The sequence below is a fragment of the Phalacrocorax aristotelis genome, chromosome 6, assembly GCF_949628215.1.
Source record: "Phalacrocorax aristotelis chromosome 6, bGulAri2.1, whole genome shotgun sequence".
In the NCBI taxonomy this organism is placed as follows: domain Eukaryota; kingdom Metazoa; phylum Chordata; class Aves; order Suliformes; family Phalacrocoracidae; genus Phalacrocorax; species Phalacrocorax aristotelis.
In genome coordinates, this window is record NC_134281.1 from 29,174,705 (window position 1) to 29,202,359 (window position 27,655).

Below are 27,655 nucleotides of genomic sequence, written 5' to 3' on the forward strand. Positions count from 1 at the left end.
GGCAACTTCACACAGAAAGGAACACATACCAACCCAGACAGATTTATACCAGATAATGATCAGACACCCACTCCTTTTTCCATGCTCCATACATAAAAATGGGAAAGCAGAAGACAGGACTACCTGTAACGTTAAAAGCTACGTGAATGAAAAAATCCTGAAAAATTCCAGCTTCAAATCCAGTCTGAGCTGAGCTCCTAAACACCTTCCAGTTCCTTTAGGTGCCTGGTATTTTCTTGTATTCATACTGTAGGATGGCTTGGCTCTGCATGGTGGTTGTGTCAGAGCATTAGAAATTTCATCAAAACTTACTTTCCTGAGAAATTTTAGCTGTGAGTGGCAAACCCAAGATCAAAAAAAACATCTCAGTTGTCATCTATACACCTCAGTCATAACCAGATACTTAATCATTTCTACATACTCCACAAAGCTGATCCCCAGATACATAAAATCAACATAAACATATTGCCTGCTTGGTACACATTTTCCATTTGTAATCTCAAGGGCTGCTAAATCAATTTCCTATTGTAAACACAAAGCTTTAACATCACTGCAGCTGCCGGTCCAGTATTCTGACTTCCCTATGGAATGGTTTATAGGAACAGGTACTGAGTCCCTCCTATTTTGGACAGCTCTGCCAATTACTACTGGCATAAAAAGGCATCTGAACTAGTTCTCTGTAAGTTATTCCAGCTTGAAAGTCAAGATCCCTAATGAATCAGTCTGTTTCTCTGCTTGCCTATCATAAGTTTCTCCAGGTCCCTTGGACTAGTCTTCTTGGTAATGCAGCATCCTATGGTGTCTTTGAATGACCACCTAATTCCAGGTTTTATTAGATGACATTAAGACCAGATTCAGTTGGCTCCAAGGCCAGGAAGTATTTACATGCATTGATTTCTGAAGCTCATGAGCAGGTTTCCCTTTGTTTTTATATACAGACCCACAGAAATGAAAGATGTGTTTTGTTTATTGCCATACATATTCATTCTCTCAAAGATTTTTTTGTCTTTAAAGGGTAAAATAACTGTGAAGAGGAAGAGGTAGAGAAAACTTATCAAATGAGCGAGCTAATGCAGTATATGTATTGGCACTGACAAAGCAAGATCATAGAATCATAGAATGTCCTAAGTTAGAAGGGACCCACAAGGATCATGAAGTCTAACTCCTGTCCCTGCACAGGACAATGCCAGTTTACACCACATCTCTGAGGGCATTGTCCAAGCGCTTCTTGAATAGCATCAGGCTGGGTGCCAAGATGACCTCCCTGGGGAGCCTGTTCCAGTGCTCCACCACCCTCCGGGGGAAGAACCTTTTCCTAATATCCAACTTAAACCTCCCCTGGCACATCCTCCTGCCATTCCCTCAGGTCCTATCACTGGTCCCCAGAGAGAAGAGATCAGCGCCTACCCCTCTTCCTCCCCTTGTGAGGAAGCTGTAGACTGCCATGAGGTCTCCCCTCAGCCTCCTCTTCTCCAGGCTGAACAAACCAAGTGACTTTAGCTGCTCTTTGTACAGTTTCTCCTCTAAATCCTTCACCAGCTTCATGGTCCTCCTCTGGACACTCTCTGGTAGCTTTATATCCTTAATGTATTGTGGTGCCCAAAACTGCACACAGCACTCAAGGTGAGGCTGCACCAGCGCAGAGTGGGACAATCACCTCCCTTGACTGGCTGCAATGCAGGGCTTGATGCACCCCAGGACACGGTTGGCTCTCTTGGCTGCCAGGGCACACTGTTGGCTCATGTTCAATTTGGTGTCGACCAGAACCCCCAGGTCCCTCTTCCGCAGAGCTGCTTTCCAGCCTCTCGTTCCTCAGCCTGTCTGTACAGCCAGGAATACCAAGCCCCAGATGTAAAATCCGGCACTTGCCCTTGTTGAACTTCATATGGCTGGTGATTGCCCAGCTCTCCAGCCTGTCCAGATCCCTCTGCAGGGCCTCTCTGCCCTCGAGACTGTCAACAGCTCCTCCCAGTTTTGTGTCATCAAACTTAATGAGTATTCCTTCCAGTCCTGCATCCAAGTCATTTACAAAGAGATTAAAGAGCACCAGTCCCAAGACAGATCCCTGCAGAACCCCGCTAGTGACTGGTCACCAGCCTGATGTAACCCCATTTACTATGACCCTTTGAGCCCGACCCATCAGCCCATTGCTCACCCACTGCATTATGTGTTTATCCAGCTGTGTGCTGGGCATTGTGTCCGGGAGGATACTGTGAGAGACAGTATCAAAAGCTTTACTGAAATCCAGAAAGATTGCATCAACTGGCTTTCCTTGGTCAACTAGGTGGGTGACCTTGTCATAGAAGGAAATCAAATTTGTTAGGCAGGACTTTCCCCTTGTGAACCTGTGCTGGCTAGGACCAATGACTGCATTGTCTTTCTGGTGTTTTTCAATAACTCCAAAAACAATCTTCTCCATAATTTTACCAGGCACGGAAGTGAGACTGATGGACCTATAGTTACCAGGGTCATCCCTGTTGCCCTTCTTGAAGATTGAGACAATGTTTGCCAGCTTCCAGTCAACTGGGACCTCTCCAGATTCTCAAGAGCATTGAAAAATCATTGAGAGAGGTCTCACTATGACATCAGCCGGTTCTTTAAGTACCCTTGGATGAATCCCATCAGGCCCCATCGACTTATAGGGATCTAGCTGGAGCAGCAAGTCCTGCACAAGTTCAGGAGTCTATCATGTTATCATGTTAAGATGCTACTATCTGACATAGTCCAATGCTTATTTCCAGAAATAACATACACTACCATCCAGAACAACGGCTTATTCCATGCCACAGACCAAATAGTTACCCCACCTTTGGCCCATACACATAAAGTTTGGTAAAAACTTTAAAAGTTTACGGTAGCTATTTACCAGGCGCTCCAGCCAATCTGACCCCATTTACTGAAAAGTTTGGCATTGAATAAGAGTTTCTTTTTTCTCCTTGTCCTTACAGATTATTAAACCAAACCTTCTATCATGTGAAATACCTGCACTACTGATGCAGAGGGCCCTTCGCCCCCTTCCCTTTTGTTTTTTTTAAATAACTACAGCTTTTGTACCTGAGAGGATTCTCACTGAGTTGTTCAAAGTGACAGGCCACCCATTCTTGAGCCATGTTATTGATGGCAAGGGAATTCCTGAAGCTTCACAAGCCAGAGAGATAGGATTCTTCTCCACAATGCTGATGTTTTCAGGTATCCGCAGGTCATCAGCAATACTTGGGGGAACTATGGAACAAGAGTAAAGAAAAGTCATACTTCAGAAGAAATAAAAATTAAAACATTCTGTCATCCAAATAATAATTCACTAAAGCTAAGATAAGCTTGGCAATTGAAGAGCTACAGAACTGAGACACAGAATACACAGAATCACAGAAACATATAGGTTGGAAAAGACCTTTGAGATCAGTGAGACCAACTGTTAACCTAACACTGCCAGTTCACCAATAAGCCATGTCCCTAAGCACCACATCTACACATCTTAAATACCTCCAGGGATGGTGACTCCACCACCACTCTGGGCAGCCTCTTCCAATGCCTGACCACTCTTTCAGTAGCGGCATTTTTCCTAATATCCAATCTAAACCTCCCCTGATGCGACTTGAGGCCATTTCCTCTCATCCTGTCACTAGTGACTTGGGAGAAGAGACCAACACCCACCTCGCTACCACCTCCTTTCAGGTAGTTGTAGAGACCGATAAGGTCTTCCCTCAGCCTCCTCTTCTCCAGGCTAAACAACCCCCGCTCTCTCAGCCGCTCCTCATAAGACTTATTCTCCACACAGTTCATCAGCTTCGTTGCCCTTCTCTGGACACGCTCCAGCAACTCAGTGTCCTTCTTGTACCGAGGGGACCAAAACTGAACACAGTACTTGAGGTGTGGCCTCTCCAGTGCTGAGTACAGGGGCACTATCACTGCCCTCCTCCTGCTGGCCCCACTATTCCTCATACAAGCCAGGATGCCATTGGCCTTCTTGGCCACCTGGGCACACTGCTGGCTCATGTTCAGCAGCTGTTGACCAACACCCCCAGGTCCCTCTCCCCCAGGCAGCTCTCCAGCCACTCTTCCCCAAGCCTGTAGCCTTGCATGGGGTTGTTGTGACCCAAGTGCAGGACCTGACACTCAGCCTTGTTGAATCTATACAATTGACCTCAGCTCATCGATTTAGCCGTCCAGATGCCTCTGCAGAGCCATCCTTCCCTCAAGCAGATCAACACTGCGGCACAACTTGGCGTTGCCTGCAAACTTACTAAGGGTGCACTCAAGACATTTAATATTATATATTAATGACAATTTCTTACTGTGTAACTGCATGGAAATATTAACATTAAATTCTATCAGTTCTATTACCTTTATTTTATGGCTTAACGTCCCTGGCGAATAACAGTTTATTGTAGTTCTGTCCATTCCACACTAATTATAATTTCCAGTATCTAATAAACACTAGGGAAAATTCTACCACTGACAAAATTACATGCTTTTTCTAAAGGAAGCAACAACTTCCTATTAAAATAACTATCACAAATTTATTTTTAGCTTTTTTTTGCTAGGAATAAGGATATTTCCACTTTGGAAGCAGTTCTACAGTTCATACTTTAGAACATAAAGCCTAGGGTTAAAAACTGACCAACATCCTCCAGCACTCTGAGTAGCCTGAGGAGGTTTAAAGTTTCTTTTTACTACGTAGAAGTTTGATAATAGAGTACAGCAAACATTCCAAACAAAGAAATACATAAATAAAACTGGTCAATAATTTAGGCCTCTCATTTTCAAAATAAGAATTCCTGTGCTTACTTTCAGAGTAAAACATGAATATTCAGTGTTCAATGAAACATGAGAAATAATGTGTAAAAGAATTACAGTGGCTGTAAGATAACGTGATGTTCTGATCAATTCCATCAAGTAAAATTACGGAGATGAATTATAGTCAGAGGTGCCATCTTCAAATTCTTCTGATGTGCAGAGTAAGAGACCTTGATAATTAGATACTTGAGACACTGGCTATCCTCAGGTAACTGTCCTCTGGTAGCAGCCACTAGCATGGTGTTCTCAGTTAAACCTTGTTTTCTATCTCCCACAACAGAGTATTTCCCACCATGACACTCATCCCAATACTGTATAAAATTATGCCGTATCTTGGTTTTCTCCTCTCAGAAGATGGAGAAGCTGGGAGTGGATTGATATTAACAGGGACTGAGGTAAGAATTCAAAATACTCAGGAGTTATAAAATTGGATTTGGATTTTCGTGAAACTGCAACTGAAACTACATCACTGATTTGCAACGGAACTGCATCACATGTAAAGCCTGCAATAGATACAGGTGGTGCATTTAGCCACAGAACTACTCCTTGGATATCCTTTGGTGAACTTAAAGGTCTAATTTGTTTCTGTTATGCCTGCCCATTTTGCACATACTCACCATGAACATTTAAATCGTATTTTCTGTCAGACAGTCCTGCCACATTGGCAGCAACACAGACATAGCGGCCAGTGTCTGACACCTGGGCATTTTTCAGATGAAGAAAGTGACCATCATGAAGTATCGCTACGTCCCTTCCACTGACCAGCGGACGGCCATCCTTCATCCACGTTATTACTGGTTCTGGAATGCCCTGTACCTTGCACTCCAAGGAAATTTCATTTCCCTGGGTGACGACAACTGTCGGGTGGCTACCACTGTTTAATATAGTTGGTCGAACTATGAAAGAAAAAGAAATACAGTTTAGAAGTCAACTGGAAGGTACAGTTCAGGACCTTCACCCATTTCTGAACAAACAACAATCAGAACAAGTCTGTCAAATCAGCAATTTCATAAAGACCAGTTATTGTGGGTTACTGCTGGCAAATCAGTTAGGGGCACTCTGCAATACATAGCATTTTCTACAGGGCTGAGAAAAAACAAACAACGTCCCCTGCCCCCAACCCATGAAGTAAAAATGGTTTTTAAAAATGCAACTTACAGGTGATTTTTAAAATGCAAACGGGGGGAAAAAAAGGCCTAAATTAAAAAAGACTGCTTCCAATGCCTGGAATAGATACTGTGAATCCCTACAGGTTTTTGAAGATTCTGTCTTTTGTGGAATTGTTTAAAAATACCTCCTTTTGTTCCTGACTGAAATACAGAATTTGCAGTAAAACTGGAAAGTCTAAGTTCAATTAGTTGTCATCATTCCTACAGTCTGGTGACAAGAAACATTACACTTACTAACCCCTAAAGGGTTCACGTCCTCATAATCATCTGTGGTCAAATGCACTTTCAACAGGTATATGCGGTGTCTTGGTCAAGCTCCAAATCCAAAGTGTCAAAATTTTCATTACATAACATTGTCCTCAGTGCACCCTGAAATTGTCCTATAGCTAGGCATTGCTCCCTGAAAATTCTGCAGCTTAACATCACTGTGCTGACAACACTTTCATAACATAACTCTATTTCAGAACTGGTAAACTATGAACAGAATTTTTTATGGTAACTTACTGTATACTTGCAAACTGTATTCTTTCTTTGTACTTCCAGCTACATTTGAAGCAATGCAAGTGTAAGATGCAGCATCAGACTTTTCAGCAATTGAAATCTGTAGCTGTCTGCCTCCAGATAACATCCGCACCCTTCCTGAAAGGTCAGCCACCAGTGGAGAACCTGCAAGAGACATTCTTTCAGATAAAAACACAGAAAATGGTAACAAGCTTGCTCACCTGGTGTAAAGTCCACTGGCTCGTTTAAAAATTAGCAAGCTGCACAATTATCCATTTTAGAACTGCTCTATCAGAGTTCTCCCAGACATCAGAAACTTCACGCAAGCAGATTTTGAGGATTTGCCACATTAATTGCTGACTTCATGACATACAGCAACCTGTGCTAAAGCACAATAACTCTCACATCCATCCAGAAAGTCTTAGACTCTTCCATTGAGCAGTAAATTCAACATTTTCAGTAAAATCTGACTCATTGTCCAGTATATAATCATCTCACCCAGCACAGCCCGTGCTTAGAAACGTGTAATTTAGTCTTCACAGCTGGACCATCTGTGTATCATGTGTCACACAGCACGTGTGTAGACTTCTGCCCAGGAAATCCTCAGCAGAAACATGACAGCAACATAATATTACATTCTCTGAGCAGAATTTTCAATCTTGGAGACCTCAGATTAGGCAACTATCTCCATCTTTACAAACTTCAGGGAGATTTTGTGACAGAAAGAATACACCTGCCACTGATAATTCTTACAAGCTGAACTTCCCTTTCCCACTTGTGCACTTAAAATCCTCTCTATGAACAAGTGCACCAAATGAAAAATCTTGCTTTCAAGTACTTTAAACTGTACTACTGTCTAACTGCCTTTCTAGACTTTCCAACATGTTCAAGTTTCCTTCCTGCCATTTAAGTGTATACACTTTAGCCTTGCAGTACATCATTAGAACATGTCATACAATGCCTTTTTGGCTTCCAAGAGACAGGGTTTAAAAAGAACTTTATGCACATAATTTTCGCTGAAAATTCTATGCATTAGAAAAAGTGTTTTGTAATTAAAATCTTCTCTTTCCACAAGCCAAAATTAATTAAGGTAGGCACATACCACATTGAATTGTGCTGTCTAGAAAGACACAGATGAATAGGGAAGATTGATTAATAACACAAGAATCACCATACTGAAGAGTTCAACATTCTAATTGTCTAATATTCTGTCTCCAACAGTGTCCATGCTTAAAAGAAGGTGCTAAAAATACCTGCTTTTGTCTACTGATTCATAAGAAGGTCTTTGTCAATCTTACTTTAACCCCTAAAGCAAAAAAGGTGTGCAGACTATTCTTAAATATTAAGATGGGATGAGAGAAGTTTCAGTAAATCTCCAAAGCAATTATTACAACCGGATGCATTTTCACCACTTGGCAGTATGCCATGGCTGCAAATTTAAAAATAACCCAGAGGATACATCTATGTTATACAGTGGATCACAGGGCAGAGATTCTCAACACAGCACCACAGCACTTCACAGTGACTCACAGCCCTGCCGGCTGGAATCCACAAGAAAGTCTTGATGCTGTCTCACTACACCGTGGTGAATAAGCGTACTGAGAGGGGTTAAGTGCTTCACTTACATGTATAAACTGTCCACTGTTAAGTCAGCTCAGGGATCTCTGCACTGTGCTTCTCTTGCACATCCCTAGGAATAATGACGCCTAATCCAAGCAGAGGCAAGTTAAAGAGAAGGGAATAATCTACTACTGTGGTTCATTTTACTCACTATCAGGATTGTTTAGATGTCTGCATGTTTGAGTCCTCAGAACATACTATTTCAAATGTTCCCAGGAAAAAAGAAAAACTGGCAGGTCAGAATTATCACATTTGCTTTATAAAACAGACAAATGATGATTACTCACCATTCTTTTTCCAGGTAAGACTGGCTGGTGGGATACCACTCGACTCACATATCAGACTTATCAAGCTCCCTTCAATTACTGTCAACTGAGAGATGTCATCTGAGCCATAAATACTCGGTGACACTGAAAAGAAATGCCAAATAACATTTTGCTCCAAATGCTGCAATTATCAGACAAGAGTAAGACCCAAATGGCCCTCATACAAATTTGTCCCATTATGCTCTGAAGCAATTACAAGGATTGCATTCTCTTGCTGACAATGCAAAACAGGTCCTGGGTAGGGAATAATATACTTGCAAATGACCACATCTACCCTTCCAGCCTCTGAGATCTGGTGCATCCATAGGCTCTATTTCTGGCTGACTTTTGAATGGACTTCACAGAACAAAGCCATTTCTGTGAATTATGTAAACTGACTCCAACTCTAAGAGCCTGCCTCATTCATGGCCTTAGCTCATAAACATAGAGATATCGTTAGTCAGAAAATTACTTTTAAAATTCAGCCCAAGTTTTTCCTTTGAATTTTTCCTGCAGCAAAAAGCTGGCTGCCACATCCAACAGTAAGGACTCCATGCCTTCGATTGCCCTCCTGTAGCAGAGTGCCAGCTTTGCTCTACAGCTCTGTGACTGTAAACCAGTTGCAGACAAAAAGGACCACTGTTTTCGCTCTGATTCTCAAAGTCTTAAAGAATTTCAGTTCAATCACCAGGGAAGAAATAATTGCCTTCTTGAAATGGGGGAACTGTTTTCATCAGAAGAAAATGGTGTAGGTAACACTTGAAAAGAGACCAAAAAAAGCAGAGGAGAACACAGGCTGAAACTGGCAAATAAAATCTCACTAGTGAGTAACTTATCCAGCATGTTTTTAATGCACATGACAGTAGACAGCTTCTCCGACACTTCACACTCGTTATTTAGCAGCAACCAGATGTACAAGTTTCAGAACAACTGACTGCAAAGGGCTTTATTGTATTGTACTGGCTTCAACTTCTTATTTGTCTTTCTTCTAGTCAGAAAGTTTATGCCATTCTCTACAGAGGTACATCTTACATTTAACACATGGACTGGTTCCTGGAACCAGAGTTAGCTCTCAGGATCTCACCAATCCTCAAAAGGATACATTTCCTGGATTTAAAACTTAAAAATATGGCAAACAGGACTTCTGGTCCCTGGGTGTAAACAAAGACTATAATTCTAAACAGTTATCCACAGACGACTTTCACAGGCAACTTTTGGTTGCTATTAAGCTTATTCCATCAAAGCTGCTAACTAGCAAAGAATAATCCCTCCTTTCAAAATCCTACTGAAGTGGTCTCACTTCACAAAAGAACAAATCCATATCCCTCCAGCAGCAAAGGTCCTTTGCGACACTGCAGACCTTACCAATCTGGGTGAGGGAGAGATGAGGGATGGAGATGGCATGCACAGTAAATGGGTATATGCATTAGCATGGGAAAATTACATGGTCTTCAATGGTACTACAATATCCACCTTTAATCTGAACACCAGGAATGTTTCTTTTTAATAAATAATGACAGAATTCTGTACTAAAAATAGTGTTATCATTACAAACCCTGTTGGATAATTCTAGTCTTGTGATTTCAAAGCAGGAAATTAATTTGTAATAGCAAAAAAAGGCACCTTTCAAATTTGCATATGGGGAGAAAAATGATGGTGCAGAAAAATAGTAAAAATCAATTATTAAAATAAATGTCCTAAGTCACATTCATCATCTAACCATAGAGAAATTTTACTAAAGCTATTTTTATGATTTAGCACTGATAAATTGGCAGAGCAAATCAGGTTTTTTTAATCTGAATTTCCTCACTTCAGTGTTTTAAAATGTGGAAAGTTGGTAGGTTACTTCAAATGGCATTAGAGTATGCAAATAGGAGCTGTGGATACAAAATCAGTGAGTTATAGTTCTAAACTACTATCATGCATGCCAACCCAGCAAGACAAAAGCCTACAAAGTAGCTAGTATTAATTTAGAACCAAACCAAAGCAATTTGGAAAATGTGTGCACTTTCTTGGGACTGTTAAACTATAGCAAACACAATAACATCTCCCTGCATGAACCTCAGCAAATAAGTGTTGGTGAGCTACAGAGGATTTTAGCGTCTCACATAATTCCACTCTGAACTCTGTTCCTGTTCCTGGAACAAGGTTACTAGATCTTACCCCAAATATTGACATTATAGTTCTTTTCTGTTTTCCCAGCAACATTTGTCGCTTCACAAGTGTAACGGCCAGCGTCCTGTACTTGAGCTCCTTCAATCTAGGAAGAAAATGAAAACCTGGATTATTTCTTCTTACATTGTTATATATGAAATTTCAGGGAGAGGTTGATCAGGTTTCAAATTTTATTTTTACATCTGTCTCTCTAAATATCAATAATACAGTATTAGTTCTGCAAAATCTGTACAGAAACATCTAGATGTCTATGACCTCCCTCATTCCTCACCCACTACTCCCTATGGCACCAGAGGACCTAATGATATCCAAACTCAAACAGGTACCTAGTGCTTTCACGGTGAGCATACTCCCCAGAAAGCAATCACCACCACAGCCTGACCAGCCAGCTTACCTTCAGTACACTTCCATCTTCAGAGATGCTAAGACCTGGCTTCTTCAGCAAGGGTCGTCCATCTTTGAGCCACATCAGCACGGGTGGGGGAATAGCATTGCTCTGGCAGAGCAGCTCCACTGCTTGGCTGATGAGCACAGAGACATTTTGCTCCTCTCCCATGATGTTTGGTGGAACTACAGCAATAAATCAAAACAAATGACCTTTGGGCATTGCAGACTTCCCAGAGTAAACACACCATGGATTTAACAGTCTTCATTTAACAAAAATAAAATGGCAGTTACTACCTTTCTGACATCAACTTAAGCCTCCTTTATATCACAAAAAGCACTGGAATAATTTCTGTTACTTACAGAATATCCTCTAAGAAGATATATGCTAGTGAGATATTAGGTAGAGAGAAACCATGTAGATAAGCCAAGACTAGCAAAAAAATACTTGAAATACAGCTAGAAACGAAAGTCACCAGTGTATGAAGAATGGGGAAGTACATTCCTGCTAAAAAGAAAAACAGCTGATGAGCGAAAAGGCCCACAAGATAATGATCAGACCCAGAAGCTGAAAAAGTCTTAGACTGTTCCAGGCAGTGCCAAGATGGATACTTGGCTTTAAGGAGAACTTTAAGTTTAAGAAGAATTTTGTCCAGAGATGGCCAAATACAGAAGAATGAAAACATACAAGGTTGCAGCCAAGTGAATGGGTTAATGACTTAATCATCAAGTCATAATCTACAATGACTTTATTGTCTGTTTTGTGTGGTATCTGCTAGCTAATTATTGCAATTGTTGGCACTGAGCACTATATTTAGATTTGTAATATAGCTTCAGTGATAACCTCATTATTACACTATTATTTTCAAATTATAGGCTAGAAAAATCAGCTTTTGGAATGAAAGTTTTCTGTGCAGAAGAAAAAAAACGCTTCTGGATATTTAAATTGAAGACCATTAGCTGTTCTTGAACAGTGTCAAGATTCAAGAAAATGTGGGGGGTTTTCGCCCCATTTAAAAAATTATTTCTGTTTCCACAGTCAGAAAAACAAAGCAACTGAGAAGGCAACTGAGAAATCTTAGAACACAGCAAGTGAGCAATTTTCCATGGGGAAAGTGTTCACGGCTGGAGTAAAAAAGAACATGATGGAAATATTAGACTGACAAGCTTAAATGACAAGATTAAAGACAGAAAACTGTTTGCCATCTATCAGTATCAGTATTTGTATCAGTATTCATGGCTGAACTGAATGTCCTCTGGTAATGGCACGCTCTAATATCAGTCAGACGAAACCTTCTGAGACTCGCCAAGCAGCTTTGAGTCATTGACAGAATATTGTCACATTAAGAGTTTTAAAGTATTTTGGTGTCAGGCTCACACCGACTTGGAAAATAGCAAAAGTGGTGTAGTCCCTGACAGCCTGCATTGCTGCTGCTCACCACCAGCTCTCTGCTGGAGGTTCCCTTTTGCAGATCAGAGCCAGTGAGACAGAATTTGGGAGTGATTGTCATCCACACCACATCAAGTCAGGTGCCTTCATTTGCATCAGTAACACAAGTAACTACAGCAAACTACAGAGAGCAGAAGTCCTTTTACTGGCCTGCTTAAGGACAGTCCGGAATAGAATTCCTGTTCATGCCCCTAATGGCATATATGTTCTTAAATCCTTAAAACAACCCACATGGATTCCCTTTCCATTCTTGTCATTTAAAAACATAAAGCATGTTCATTGTAAACTCTTGACATTAATGCAACATTAGATCGGCAATTAAAATATTTACAAAATCAAAGCTCTCCTAGCAAGAATTACTTTGTCTGGTTAAACATATCCAGTGGGATTTTTATGCTTGTTGTGTACCAAGACTGTTCAGTTTGCCAAAAAAACTTGATCAGGGCCAAATATAAGAACCTTTATTGTTACATTTACTTCATTTTTTAGTTTTGCAATCCATTACTCCAGAAATTGCATGTCTGATAGCCTAAAATATTGGGGTAATAAGAAGGGAAGCAGTGGGACTGCCTGTGAGAAATACTCTGGACTTCACTCTGAACAAAAAGATACTGAATTAATTAGCACACATGAGATTATAAAATGCCCCAAAGTGGTACTCGGTGAACCAGCAATACAGTTCAAGATGTCCTGAAAAATAGCATTAACAATAAAGCTTTGTTTTACTGGCACAGGAAGTACTAAGTAGAGCAGCTGATTTCACAGTTTGGAAATAATTTAGGGAAAAGTCTGGTCTCTGTGGATAAGAAATACAGTAACTGAAAAAAAAATTAAATCTGTTTATCTTGCTTTCTTTGTAGAATTCACAAAGGCCCAGATTCTTTATGCATATTGTGGAACTGAAAATTTGAAGCTGATCCACTACTGCAGAAGGCAAACTTATTTCCATATACTTTTCCACCAATTACTTTTCCTCTCAGCTAAATGAATTGAAATGTATTCAAAAGGAAACTGAGCTTATGAAACACAGACAGACAGACACTAAAGCATTTGTTTCTGAAGGAACAGGGTTGAAAATTAATATCATTATGCTCATGGTAACTATATGTTACCCAGAGTGTTCCAACTCCCAGACTGGCTCAGCACACTGCACATTTCTAACCATCTCAGCTCCAACCGCACTCCAAATTGTTATCCTCCTCTGACTTCTTAATTAGATTACCCATACGAGGCAAGTCCTAAGAGTAATATTACTTTTTGGCGACAGCCTCACTCAAGATGGCCCTGCACCTGAGCTCAACCCTGGCCAACTTCTAATACAATAGTAATTTTAAACATACCTAACAACTTCTAAGTCTTTTAATTTCATCTAGCTAAAATGAACAGAGGTTCCAGAAAATAGATATAATAAATATATCCATGCCACTTGTGTGGTTATGTATACATATACAACAGTCCTCAAACTCCAAAAGGGACCTTGGTATTCCTTGCTCTAGACAAAAAACGTTCCAGCCCATGTTAACCTTGAGCTTGCTTGCCATGCCAGAATCCTGACTTTCTGAACTGCCCCTTGCAGATGCAAAAGCAGCCATGACTCAAGTTACAAGTATCCTAACCACAGTGCATTTACAAGCATGTCAATTCTGAAAGCCAAACTTGAAAACAAATAACCTGGCCAGCTGTCCCTATTCACCTTGGAAAACATCCGAACTTCTAACTTCTCTTGCAAGATTTTCCAGACTTCTACTTATGGTTGCCATAAAGCTAGGGGTTGGCAAACCTTGAAAATGGAACAGAAACTGGAGAGTTGTATGACAAACTCACAGTGACTCATTCTGGTCCAGTAAAGGCAACTGAGCTCTGGCACCAGTAATACCTTTTGCCCATGGGTTCTACATGGTTTTTTACACAAAGAAAAAACACGTATTTTCTCCTATCATTTATAAATAAGCCTTTATGTGTTAAACTTATAAATTCACTGTTGCAGCTACACTTCTCCAAGGATACACAGAACATACATACATACTTTAATACATGTGTGTACATACATTTTTTACTTACATACTCCCCTCATCATTTTGCCTTTCATTATGGGTTGAAACAATTTTTCTTCAATGTCGCTACAGGTCTGGGCCACAGTGTGTTTAATTAAAGCTCCATGAACAGTTTTCATGACCAAAAAGTAAGACAGATTTGTCAATCTTACCATAAACTCTGAGATCAATATCTCTCTGACTTTCGCCTGCAGCATTCACTGCAACACAAGTGTATTTTCCTGTGTCACTGATCTGAGCACTAGTCAACGCCAAGACTCTGCCCCCAGACAGAACCTGAAATACAAGCATGACACTTTGAGAATATACGCCTCAATGTAAAACACAATCAGAGAGGACTACTGGGTTTTATTTCAAGATTAAACACTTGTATTCCCACTGCTTCCCTCACTCTTCCCTGCACTCTGTTCTCTTTTGATTGAGACCTGCAAATGCAGAAGTCTAACTTCAAGCAAGTTTGTATGGAACTCCTGGTATTTGCATGTCTTTGCAGGACCTGGACACTCCTCCCTCTTACCAGTTTCAAACATTCTGTCACACCTTTTGTCTGTCCCCTGAGTTTTCCACATAGTATAAAAACTTCCCTTCTTTCCTTTCAGATCATAAAATCAGCTTTCATAAAGCAACCATGCCCTTTCCTTTTAACTCTGAAATATGTCCTTACATTGGGGTCTATCTTTTTCTTTTTAATGAATTACTATTTTATGTAATGAGCGATTAAACTATCTTGAGCTCTACAGATCTCTTCAGCATAGGAATATTGTCCTTTTCTGGCCAGTAAGTGAAAAATTTGCTGATGCAAACTCTTACTCAGTATTAATTCAGTTGAAAGGGCCACCTTATTTCAACATATCCATCTCTTCTACTTCATACTAACTACTGGAGCTAGACTTGCACCAGTAACCTAGAGCAAAAGGCCTTATACTCTCATTCCAAAAATCTCTAGCTTATACAGTTCCATTAAACTGTACTGGTTTTGAGGTCTCCTACTACAATAGGAAACAGCACAGACAGCAGGATTTGAACCCGATACCTGCAGTCCATCACTAAAGCTGGAAACAGGGCTACCGTCTTTCAGCCATGTCAGAATAGGTGCAGGGATGCCTCTTGCTTCACACTCCAGTCGCACTAGATTATTAACCACAACTGTCACCATGTCACTGCTGCCAGAGATTGATGGTGGGACTAAAAAAAGAAAAAAGAGAACAAAGCTGAAACAGCTACGTAAGAGTATTAATCACAATGAAATAAAGAAATTAAATGGGCTGCTTACTTTTGGACATTATTACTCCTTCTGCAAGGCACTACATTGTTGGAACTATGTCTCATGTTACTCCTATTGTGCTCTTGTCATTTTTTTGCTCTGTGCCAAATCCTGCTCTTTATTTACATAAGCAGATAACTTCAGTGAAACTACTGTGAGCAAGGTAAGAAGGATTGGACCCACAGCCCAGAGGACTGCTGTGAAACCCAGAAACCGTAACATCAAACCAGAAAATAGTCCCTCAAACTTTTATAATATTCCATTTTGACATTGTGAAAGGCATTAAGAGTGGTGGGGAAAAAGAAAGTTTATTATTTAAACTGCATGAAGCAAATAGATACAAGGACACTAATAAATTGGACTTGCAGAGCATATGTGAACATTTACCAGATTAGACTGTATAACAGAATCACAAATGGTAGGAGTTGGAAGGGACTTCTGGAAATCATCTTGTCCAACCCCCCTGCTTCAGCAGGTACACCTACGGCAGGGAACACAGGAACGCGTCCAGGCGGAGTTTAAGTATTTCCAGAGAAAAAAAGACTCCACAACCTCTCTGGGCAGCCTGTTCCAATGCTCTGTCACCCTCACAGTAAAAATGTTTTTCTCATATCGAGGTGGAACTTCCCATCTTCAAACTTGTGCCCATTGCCCCTTGTCCTGCCATTGGGCACTATTGAAAAGAGCCTCGTCCCAGCATCCTGACATCCACCCTTCAGATGTTCAAAGGTATTGATGAGATCCCCTCTCAGTCTTCTCTTTTCTTCTCCAGGCTGAACAAACCCAAGACTCTCAGCCTTTCCTCATAAGGGAGATGCCCCACTCCACTGATCATCTTCGTAGCTCCCCGCTGGACTTGCTCAAGCAGTTCCACGTCCTTCTTGAACTGCGGGGCCCAAAACTGGACACAGTACTCCAGATGTGGTCTCACTAGGGCAGAGTAGAGGGGGAGGATAACCTGTCTTGATCTGCTGGCCACACTCCTTTCTATGCATCCCAGGAAACCACTGGCCGTCTTGGCCACAAGGGCACACTGCTAGCTCAGGGTCAGCTTGCTGTCCACCAGCACTCCCAGGTCCTTCTCAGCAGAGCCACCTTCCAGCAGGCCAACACCCAACCTGTACTGGTGCATGGGGTTGTTCCTCCACAGGGGCAGGACCTTGCACTTGCTCTTGTTGAACTTCATGAGGTTCCCCTTAGCCCAGCTCTCCAGCCTGTCCAGGTCTCACTGGATGGCAGCACACCCTTCTGGTGTATCAGCCATTCCTCCCAGTTTTGTACCATCACTGAACTTGCTGAGGGTACACTCTGTCCCATTATCCAGGTCATTGATGAATATATTGAATAGAACTGGACCCAGCACAGACCCTGGGGGAACACCACTAGTGACAGACCTCCAACCAGACTCTGCTCCATTGATCACGACCCTCTGAGTTCTGTTCTTCTGCCAGTTCTCTGTCCACCTCACTGTCCACTCATCCCCAACCCACACTTCCTTACCTTCACTATGAGGATGTTATGGGAGACAGTGTCAAATGCCTTACTGAAGTTGAGATAGACAACATCCACTGCTCTCCCTTCGTCGACCCAGCCAGTCACACCATTGGAGAATGTTATCAGATTGGTCAAGCATGATCTCCCCTTCATGAATCCACGTTGACTACTTCTGATAACCTTCTGTCCTCTACATGCCTGGAGACAACCTCCAGAATAAGCTGTTCCATCACCTTTCCGGGGATGGAGGTGAGGCTGACTGGCCTATAGTTTCCCAGGTCTTCCTTCTTGCCCTTTTTGAAGATTGGAGTGACATTTGCTTTCCTCCAGTCCTTGGGCACCCCTCCTGTCCTCCACGACCTTTCAAAGATGATGGAGAGTGGCTCAGCAAGAATATCTGCCAGCTCCCTCAGCACTCGCGGGTGAATCCCATCGGGGCTCATGGATTTGTGAGGATCCAGCTTGCTGAAATGACCTCTGACCCAATCCTCCTCAACCAAGGGGAAGTCCTCCTTTCTCCAGATTTTTGTCTCTCACCTCTGGGGGATAAGATGCCTGAGGGCCAGCCTTAGCAGTAAAGACTGAAGCAAAGAAGGCATTCAGTAACTCTGCCTCCTCCGCATCCTCTTCACCAGGGCACCCACCTTGCTCAGCAGTGGGCCCACAGTTTCCCCAGTTTTTCTTTTACTACTGATGTATTTGAAGAATACTACTTTCTGACTTAAACACCTTCCAGAACAGAATACATGCAGTCTATATATGCAGAATATATGCAAGTAACTTCTTGTTACCCTATTCTTGTTATCCTATAACATCAGCCTGTCTAATGACAAAAAACATCTTAATGGAATATCTCAAAACACTTCCTATGGGCATACTGTCTACAAATTTTGTAGAGCTATGTTAAAAAGGGAGACAAGAAGTATTGAAGAACAGAGATGTTTCATTTATCAGGAGAATCAAAAAAAACTTTAATTGCTCCTACCACGAATAACTTAGTAATAAAGCTTTACAGTCAGTATCAGTATAAAACTTAATACTTGAAGATGCTCCTAGAACGAGATGAGAATAGTGTGATCTACTCATACATAAGCTATAATTGGAAAAAGAAGTGTACACAATCCTGTACTGAATATAAGATTCATTAATAAATTCAGCAACCTCTAACAGCCTGTAACTCAGGCTACCTACTCTTAGACAGATTCTAGTAATAGCAGAAAAAAAAGCAACTGCGATTCTATAATCTTTTTTTTCCTCACACACATACACACAGTTCCCTTATTTCACTACGACAGCATCCATTATTCTCAAATGCCTGAAAATGTTATAGTGGTGAGAAAGAAGTGGAAAAAATTAAAACAATGAAATCATATGAACATACTAAACTGGAATTCAACCTGCTTCCTTCAATAGGCCTGCCTAGTTTTATTTAATGTAAGCCTGCAGTATCAAGCATCGTTTTTAATGCAAAAAAAATGATCTTATAATTTCTACCATAGCTACTGCATTCACAACACTATTAATGGAAGTTGTTGAATACAACCAGTAGTGATTAACATTAGGTGGTCATTCACAATGCCAACTGCCACACTGAAATCTAGAGCTGGCTTTCAGTGAATGCAGCATAACTTTCTGTACTTGACTATTCAGAGTCTGTTCTCCATTAAGTAGTCATTCTTGCTCCCACTGTTAAGAGGGGAAAAAAACCTCAAATTTTCTGTTCTCAAACTCATAAACTGTAAGTAAACTGGATGATAAACTTGTTCATGGTAAATTCAAAAAGCACTCCATTGTAAGCCTGGCATGACACAAGCTGAATTAAGTAGGTTCATGGATAGGTGTTTCAGCTTCCTTTGATGCAATCAGTTCTGGCTGCGACTGCATATATTTTGTTCTGGAAGGTGTTTAAGTCAGAAAGTAGTAGTTCCCTAGAAAACTCTGGACATCTGCTGAAATTCCACCACCCATAAAAAGACACGCATATGCTTAGGAGTTTCATTTTTTGGTTTATTAATGACCTTAGCTCTAAGTATTTCCTGGGAATTAATCACTGGGTGGGGTTAATTGCCTTTGATTGCATCTCAAACCATCAGTTTTTCCCATGATGATCATTAATTCCATGGAAATGTACTGCCCAACTCATTATTTGTTAATTAACATTAATAGCAACTGCATGCTCTGCGTGCATCTCAGCTGGGGACACCGTGCCAAATTTAGGCCACAGTTTTGCATGGAAGACTCCTACAGAAAATCAGCTACATGTATATGCATGTATCAAAGATAAGCATTTGGATTACGGTCCCATCCAAAAGCCACTGAAATCAGTGGAAAAGCTCCAGTTTGGCTTTTGATCAGGTGTTTCATGTCTGCAAACACCCACACTTCCACTTCAACTTATTAGACACATTACATTTTTCTTTAAAACTCTTGGATTATGAGAGAGCATTTGATCTGTGTCCTTTATCTACTGTGAGCTTTAAAGTCATCTACAGCAAAATCCAGCAATTGCAAGGCCTTCCAAATTGCTGAAGCGATACCATAAATACCTCTTCCACATATCTGGTGTCTCTGCTCATTCTTCCTAAAACTGACCTCCCTTACCACATCGTCCTAATTCAAAACATGTATTCTTATGTCACGGAAAAACGGAAGAGTGAACTTTATTCCCTCTGACCTCTGCTGTATATCTTTCAGTACGATGGTATGATGAGTGATGGTAAGTTTGCTAAGCAAACTTGAACCTTGCAAGTGAATGGAGGTGTTTTTCGTAAGTTTTCTAATACTTACCATGAACTTGAAGACTGTAAAACAACTCAGCTGTGCCCGCAGTGTTGACAGCCACGCACTTGTAAATGCCAGTGTCAGAGATCTGAGCACCCTCAATCTGCAGAGCCTGCCCTCTATTCAGAGAAGTGGCACTTGTAGCACTGGTAAGCAGATGATTGTCTTTGTACCACATGATAGCTGCAAAATGAAAGGAAAGATGGACAAGTTGCCAAAAATACCCCCTTTACAAACAAAGGGACCAAACAGCCTTCAAACTTTCCCTTTAACTTTTCAGATGCATAACACCAACATTTACAAACCAACATCAACATTAATAATAATTAATAACAATAAAAAGTCACTAGAAAATGAGGTAATTGGTAATACTTGTGCAAAATACTGACTGTGCCTAGAGAATTCAACACGACACTATCATCCATGCACACCATGTATTTATAAAAAAAAGATGTTCTGAAGTTAAAAAATTATCACACAAAGCATACTTGTAGAGGATTTCCTCATCTCATCCCAAGGCCAACAGCAACTGTCTAAAAATATGAAATAATGTGATATATATTATTTTTTCACCTTTTACCCTCAGGTATTGTTACATTAAACTGAACCACCTGGGAAAGTCTACAGAATCAAAATGTAAGCAACCAAATCAAAGTTAAACTGGCAGGCTGAAAATCTGAATATCAAGCCCAGAAAACTGCTATTACTCCAAAATAAAATTTTATAGGAACTCAATAATCAACAAGATCTAAGGACTTTTTTGCATCTCAGCCAAAAGATGGCACCCTCCATCAGCAGAATGTGTAACTAATGTTTTACTGGCATCACTTCACTATTCAGTTAGATGAAACTGCTACTTACTGAATCATTTCCCATAGGACACAAGTTTTCTCTGAAATACGTACATTCAAGTAATCTGGCCTAACTGATAAACAAGACCACAGGCAAGCTTCTTTTTCAGTGTGATGTTATGCTATCACTTTTCTTAGCTAATGTCACATCTTGACATTAGTATGTAGCATCACATCATACATAGAAGAGGTGCACAAACTGGTTCTACTGTATAAACTATATGAACTCCATCATTTTAATTGTTTGTCCTAAAATAATTGGCAATTTGATAAAAAAGAGTGCAAAATGGATACAAAATCCTTGTTTTCATAACATTTTACATATAACCGCAATAATTTCAAATTTTGTTTTATACAGGTATAAGTGATTCTAGAAAATAATACTTTGCTGAGAACTAATTCTTTAAAAGGTGGAGAAGGGGAGCCTGGACGCTCACCTGAAATTTAGTAACACCTTTCTTCTGAAAATAGGACTACCATCAGCACAAGAATAAATTGCTATATTAGATATATTAGTTATACTATATTCCCCAAGTTTGGCTGTACATTAATTAATACAGAAAATTATTCTTATATTAACATGGTATTTTTATATTGCATCAGAAGGTGGGAACAATAAACACACATTGGAAAAAGGAAGGAAATAAGTTTTTATCTGCATATCTCAACAAGAACAAAAAAAGATTATCTGTAAAAAAAGACCTAATTCAAAAATCCTAGTGCTGAAAGAATCCCAGCGAAGTAGGAACTAAAATGCCAAACTCCTTCAGCTCTCACTTGGGTAAATGTCCACAATTTCTATGGGAAATGTGCCTTAAAAAAAACAACAACTATAATTCCACAAAAATCTGAGGAAAATAACAGAGAACAGATATACACAGCCTAGCTTTCAAAGCTTATAATCTAAGGAAAACCCACAAATTCATTAGTATAATTTGTCACTGGGGTAAGCCACAGAAAGCACTGTACACACACAGAAAACGTACTCATTCTCAGAGGCAAAGGGCCCAGACCAAACAAAAAGCCTCCTATTAATTTCAGTAGAGTTTAGATAAGGTCCTAGACATGGCTGAATTTGCCAGGCACACTCAATACACAAGGTATTGATTTATGTTTGCCCACACTATTAAATATTGACCTGACGGGAAAAGAGTGGACGTGTTTAAAGGTGATTTAGCAGAAGTCTAACAGTATTTTTTTCTATGGACACGGCATCTCTGTATGTGTAAGGGATTATATTATCCTTGTGGTTTTCATTCACTTAATTAAAAATGGTGGGAATTACTGAATTCCTCAATGCTTACCTCACATCAGTTGATAATATTGACATTCCCCATTGTGCTTAGAGTTTAATGGTTTCTAGCTAGTTGGAAAACCACAGAATTAACTTTACATTCAGAATATCCATTATTTTCAAGAGACACATAAAAGTAAAAACTTTTTATAAGATCTGCTTCATGTTCTCAAATGCGCATGAGCATACCTGGCAGAGGGTTCCCAGACGCTCTGCATTCAAGACGGATAGGATTATTCACCACCACTGTTTCATTTAACATTTTCCCTGCATCTTCCAGACTCGGTGGCTCTGGGAAGACAAAGTCATCAGGTTTTCATTAATTCAGCCACCCAGCTAGCAGAGCATTCAAAGTCGTCTGCCCTCTGAGAAACTTTGGGCAATGAATTGCACAAGCTTCAACTAACTGCTGGATGACCAAGGAATTTCTCAAGAAAGTTCTCTTTGAAATGAGAAAACTCTCTAATTATATTACCTCATTAGTGTTAATAGGAATAAAACATTATTTTTATTACTTTTCATTTTTTCAGGAAAAACGGCATTTAAAATGGACTTGTAGGAAATGGGTGCACAACACAGAACAGTAATTCTTCTAACATGGCAAGCTCATCTCACTTGAACTGGAAACATTAAACCGCGTGTTGTACACAGCTTTAACAAAGCAAGACTCTTTACCTTACTAACTCTACAAATTTGCAAAATGACAGAAATACCAGATAATGACACTTGGAACATGAAGACCAAGAACAAAAGAGCTATTTGTAAGCATGGGACTGACACTAACATTAACTATGATGCAATTATCACAGTATGGGTGTGGTTTCGCTTTCTAAGCCTCATCCATGGAGACACTGCAATCTCTCTTCATTTCAGTTTAGCATCTTCCAGTTACTGGAAATTTGGTTTGACAATAAAGGTCAACATAATCATACTCATCATGAGCATTTTGCCACGGTCCATTCCCGAACCTCCTGTATCCTTTGAGGACTGGGTCACATCAAGAATGCACAATACTTCATGACCGCTTCTGAGGCAAATATATATAAATCATGGTGAGAGCACTTACTAAATTCACATGCAAACAACAGCTTCTCAAGCTTCCCTGATTCCTTTTATACTGTTTGTAGATGCAAAATAAAATTCCTTTTGAGCAGTCTGAAAAATCCCCTCATAAGAGAATGTTTCTTTCTCAGAACAGTTATTCCCATAAAATTTCCCCATTGCAAGGTCACAGGGAATGCCATTATCTCCAGAAGACGTGGATCAAATTAATAATGCCAAGAGTGGTACATCATAACTTGATTCAGAAACATAGAGCACCCTTCTGATCAGTGGGTTAGTGGAAATGCGTTTGGCTTATTGGGACACCTCTGAACAGAAGAGTTAGCTGGAAAGGCATTCATTTTTGTGGCCCTTGGTACCACATGAGAAAGGCTAAATCCCAGGATGGAAAGCTTTTGCCCTGACTTCTTACTAATGGAGGGGGACAAAGAAAGAAAACTGAAAGGTAGATGTGCAGACACAACAAAAATGCCAGAAAGCTTAAAAGAGAAGGGAATACAGATGTAAAAAAGCTGCCTTAAAACAGCCACATTTAGCTTCTAACTAGAGGCAGAAACATTACCATGCACATGAAGCCGAACGTGCTGTTGGGCTTCTCCTGCAGCATTTGTTGCCACACAAGTGTATCGGCCAGCATCTTCGAGCAGGGCCTTGACAACTTGCAGAATACGGCCTGAAGACTCCAGCTGTACCAAAACAGAGAGCAGGGAACCACTTTACAGAACAATCCCAGGCAGAGCCACTAAGCATAATGGCAAAGCAGTTGTTTACGCTGAATACAGCCAAGGATTATCATATTCTTCTAACCTGAGGCTAATATTCATGCAAGAGGTGTCTTGGTAGTTCAGAGAGTTCAGTATTCCTGGAACATCAGGATTATTAGCTGTACAGCTGTGAGGAGAACTAGATGGCAGAGGAGCAGGCAAGCAAGGTGAAGAGGAGACTGGAGGCAGAGAGAGCTGCCGCTGGCAAGATGTCAAAAACTGATCCAGCCTAAAGTAAATCAAAGCCATTACAAGCGCTCAACCCCCTGGAGCATGCAAGCACTGGAAAGGGCTGTTCATTGAAAGACAGAATCTCACAATGAAAAGGGAACATATAGGTGGGTGCTTATAGAAAAGCTCATCTAAATCCTGCCTCACAGTGACAAGTGGGTAGAGCCACCTCGTAACTGGCAGACAACCATACCTTGAAGGTTAAAGTACGACTGAAAGGAGCCAGGTGCTGAATTTACAGTCATGGACCCTTCTGGTACGGAAGTGCCTAATGCGATTCAGTCTACTAAGTTCTGCTATTCAATCTCAGATACCATCCCATTCAGGTAAAAAGCCCATCGCTCTCCAGGATGGGTCGTTAGTGTCTTTATATCACAGCGTGAGGGAAGCAAAAGGAAAAGAAGCACTAACACGTATAACTTATTGTAAGCATCTGTCATGGCTTGGATCCCATAAAAGAGTAGTGCTTACTTTTATATTTCCTCTGGCTGTATTTACTGGTTGACCATCTTTTAACCAAGTTATGGAAGGGCTGGGAATGCCATTGGCTATGCACTGCAGCGTCACAGGCTTGTATATCACAACAGCTCTGTCAGAAGTCCCAGCTGTTTTGATTGTTGGAGGTACTGCAAGAAGCACCAGAAATAAAAATGAAGTATCATTTGAACATATACATTTAAATATATAGAAGCAATATCCCACAGGTAAGAGCAGCTCTACTTCTATGTCATCTACTCGCATCTCCAATTTTTCAACCCACTAATAAAAATAAGCATTTACAGAAAATTTGAGCACCTTCTTGCCAGCAATTTAAAATAAAGGCAGCCTTGCTGCTTCCCCCCGGCCCTTGAGTAACCTACCATGCACAGTAACATCAAATTCCCTTTCATGTTCTCCTGCCTTATTTGCAGCCACACATTTATAGCGGCCAGTGTCTGACACTTGAGCTCGAGAGGTGAGAAGTTTTTGTCCATTTAATAAGATCTTATGTCCAGCTCCCTCTTTAAATGGTTGACCATCTTTCAGCCACCTACCAAAAAGAAAATACAATCTCAGATCTCTATGAAAGTCAGATCCACAAAACTCCTAAAATATGCACAATTCTACTAAACAGAATGTGTTGCTAACTCTATTTGCATTTCTAGGAAGGTTTGGAGATGTCAGGTACTATTCTGAGTGCCACAGACCAAAATGGAACTAAAGAAGTCAGACAGGTGACAGCTGGGAAGCAGTAGTGAAAGCAGATGCCACTAGAGACAGACAGAAATCTTCACAGCAAAAGCAGTCACTGGTGGCAGATAAAAAGTGTACAGTTGCATTAGCAAAGGAAAGAGTTTTGTCAGCTTGATATCTATCCTAATTTCCAGGACATGTATATTGCCACAACATACCAAACTACTTTAAAACAAAATCCTGATCCTGCCATGCACAAGCCTGACACTGTCTTCAGCAGAGACAGGAGTTTGTCCTCCACACATTAGCCATCACAAGATAACATGGGCAGTTCTTAAAGTCTACCTCCAAGCTCACCTAATCAACCAGCAGATTTTTTTTTGTCTACTGTCATACCAATCTCCTTACTTGATAGTTGGTGAGGGCATCCCTGTTGCTGAACAATCCAACTCCAAAGGGCTATGGAGAATCACAATGTAGTCCAAGAGCTTACCTCCACCTTCCACAAATGGTGGGACTGTAAGAGAGAAAAATCCATCAACAGAAATATTTAAGCATTAGAAATGTCATAAAAGTCTATCTCAACATGTAATGCTAAAAAAAAATAAAAAATCTTGACATCTATCACACTTTAGGACATGCACAGGTTTGCGGTTTATCACTGTTCCTTTTTGAAGGGAAATATCTACCCAACGATATTTTGGAGGTTCAAATTAAAAAAGAATGAGAAAAGGATTGTTTCTTGCTTGGTTGTTTTTTTCTTCCAGCTTCTGTCTGAACAACCTTGTGAATGGGGGGTGGGGAAGGACAGGGATGACTTTTAGCACCCTCTGTCAGCAGAAGGAGACAACAAAGGTCCAGAGGACCCTCTTCCAGATTCTTTTCACCCTTTCTCATTCTCTCGCAGGAGTTGCCTGGGCTGTGGAGGAAGCACTGCCATACGGCTCCTTGCAGCTCCTTCACTGACTAGCAAGACCAGTGGGATATACCTGGAGCAGCAGAATGGATGCTCTACATCTTCACGCAATAGTGTGCAATGTTCTTCAAGAGGGCAGTTCAAAGCCTAAAAATCAAGCCTTTAAAGTTCTTAAATAAACCCTTCCATGCCAGGAGAATGTGATTAACATTTGTATAATTCATTTACCTAAAGATATTCAGAAGGGATTGTTGAGATTTAGACTGTGGTAAAGGATTCAGTGGAAAAAGAAGAAAAATTCTTCATGAAAGGTTCAAAATTTGCACAATACCGCTCAAATTCAGAGAAAGGTGTTCTTCCCCCAAAGGCAACTACTCAGTGAGATTTTTTTAATGGATTAATTTCATATCTATGTTTTTTTTCTAGAAAGGCAGGTTAGAGACTTTTAAAGGTTCACGAGGATAATACTTACCTACCACATGCACAAAAACTCTTCAAGAACTAACCTGAGAGTAAGAGTCTTCAATCTGTCCCAAAACTCTGGACAGAAAAAGTGTGCAGTGCCCCGATTTAACTAAGTATGCAACTTGGCTAAGTGATCTTTCATATAATGATGCCAACAAAAAAAAAAAAAAGCATGCTTTATTACATTTATGGAAATCAGATAAATCTGTAGTTCTGTTGCTCACACACCTAGGATTTCAACTTCATATTTGATTTCTTGTTCTCCAGCTATGCTTGTAGCCACACATAAATACTGGCCGTGGTCAGCCTCAACAGCGTTCAGAATCTCCAGCTTCTTCCCTCCAGATACAATGCGGAGGTTGTCGCTTGCTTTCACAGGCACACCATCTTTTAACCAGGTAAGGAGAGGCGGAGGGTTGCCAGCAGCTTTACACTCTAACATCAGTGAATTGCCAACAACCACCTGCCTGTTCTGGGCTGTGTCGGCATCACCCTCAATTACTGGAGGAACTGTAGAAAGGAAACAACATATTGCAAGTGATTAATTCTGTCTCCAGAAAATGTATTAAGAGCAAATGGGTTAGTTCCTCCCCACTCACTTTGGCTCTATGTGCCATTATGTCACACACAATTTCATGTGAGAATTTGCTGCTGGAGCAAGCCAAGACAAAGGGGAAACAGAAGTCAAATGATGTAGTCAATATTTACCAGTTTTATAAAATAGAGGATCTGCAGGGCTTTGAGATGGAAGAAATAAATCTGAAGGTCTTAAAAAAGTATGCTAAAGATCCACCCAGAGCAGGTATTTCAGGTAAGTGTTGTTCAGCATGCACATGCAAGAAAGAGAAAGGAGAAGAAATAGTTTTGATACTTCACTAAAGCATGGCATCAAGGCCCCTGAAGTC

General features: G+C 40.6%; 1 protein-coding gene across 2 annotated transcripts in view; it reads right to left on the reverse strand.

Annotated features, from left to right (window-relative positions):
- HMCN1 (hemicentin 1) overlaps positions 1 to 27,655 on the reverse strand; it is a 214,411-nt gene that overhangs the window by 75,315 nt on the left and 111,441 nt on the right. For both annotated transcript variants that reach the window (XM_075096766.1, XM_075096765.1), the window contains exons 32-46: positions 26,979 to 27,260; positions 25,778 to 25,886; positions 25,057 to 25,226; positions 24,668 to 24,822; positions 23,764 to 23,887; positions 22,329 to 22,430; positions 20,001 to 20,177; positions 15,489 to 15,640; positions 14,608 to 14,731; positions 10,962 to 11,137; positions 10,556 to 10,652; positions 8,375 to 8,497; positions 6,471 to 6,632; positions 5,415 to 5,693; positions 3,055 to 3,222 (exon numbers count right to left, since the gene is read on the reverse strand). In XM_075096766.1, coding sequence (XP_074952867.1) covers positions 3,055 to 3,222; positions 5,415 to 5,693; positions 6,471 to 6,632; positions 8,375 to 8,497; positions 10,556 to 10,652; positions 10,962 to 11,137; positions 14,608 to 14,731; positions 15,489 to 15,640; positions 20,001 to 20,177; positions 22,329 to 22,430; positions 23,764 to 23,887; positions 24,668 to 24,822; positions 25,057 to 25,226; positions 25,778 to 25,886; positions 26,979 to 27,260 — 2,400 coding nt within the window. The remainder of the gene's footprint in view (positions 1 to 3,054; positions 3,223 to 5,414; positions 5,694 to 6,470; positions 6,633 to 8,374; positions 8,498 to 10,555; positions 10,653 to 10,961; positions 11,138 to 14,607; positions 14,732 to 15,488; positions 15,641 to 20,000; positions 20,178 to 22,328; positions 22,431 to 23,763; positions 23,888 to 24,667; positions 24,823 to 25,056; positions 25,227 to 25,777; positions 25,887 to 26,978; positions 27,261 to 27,655) is intronic.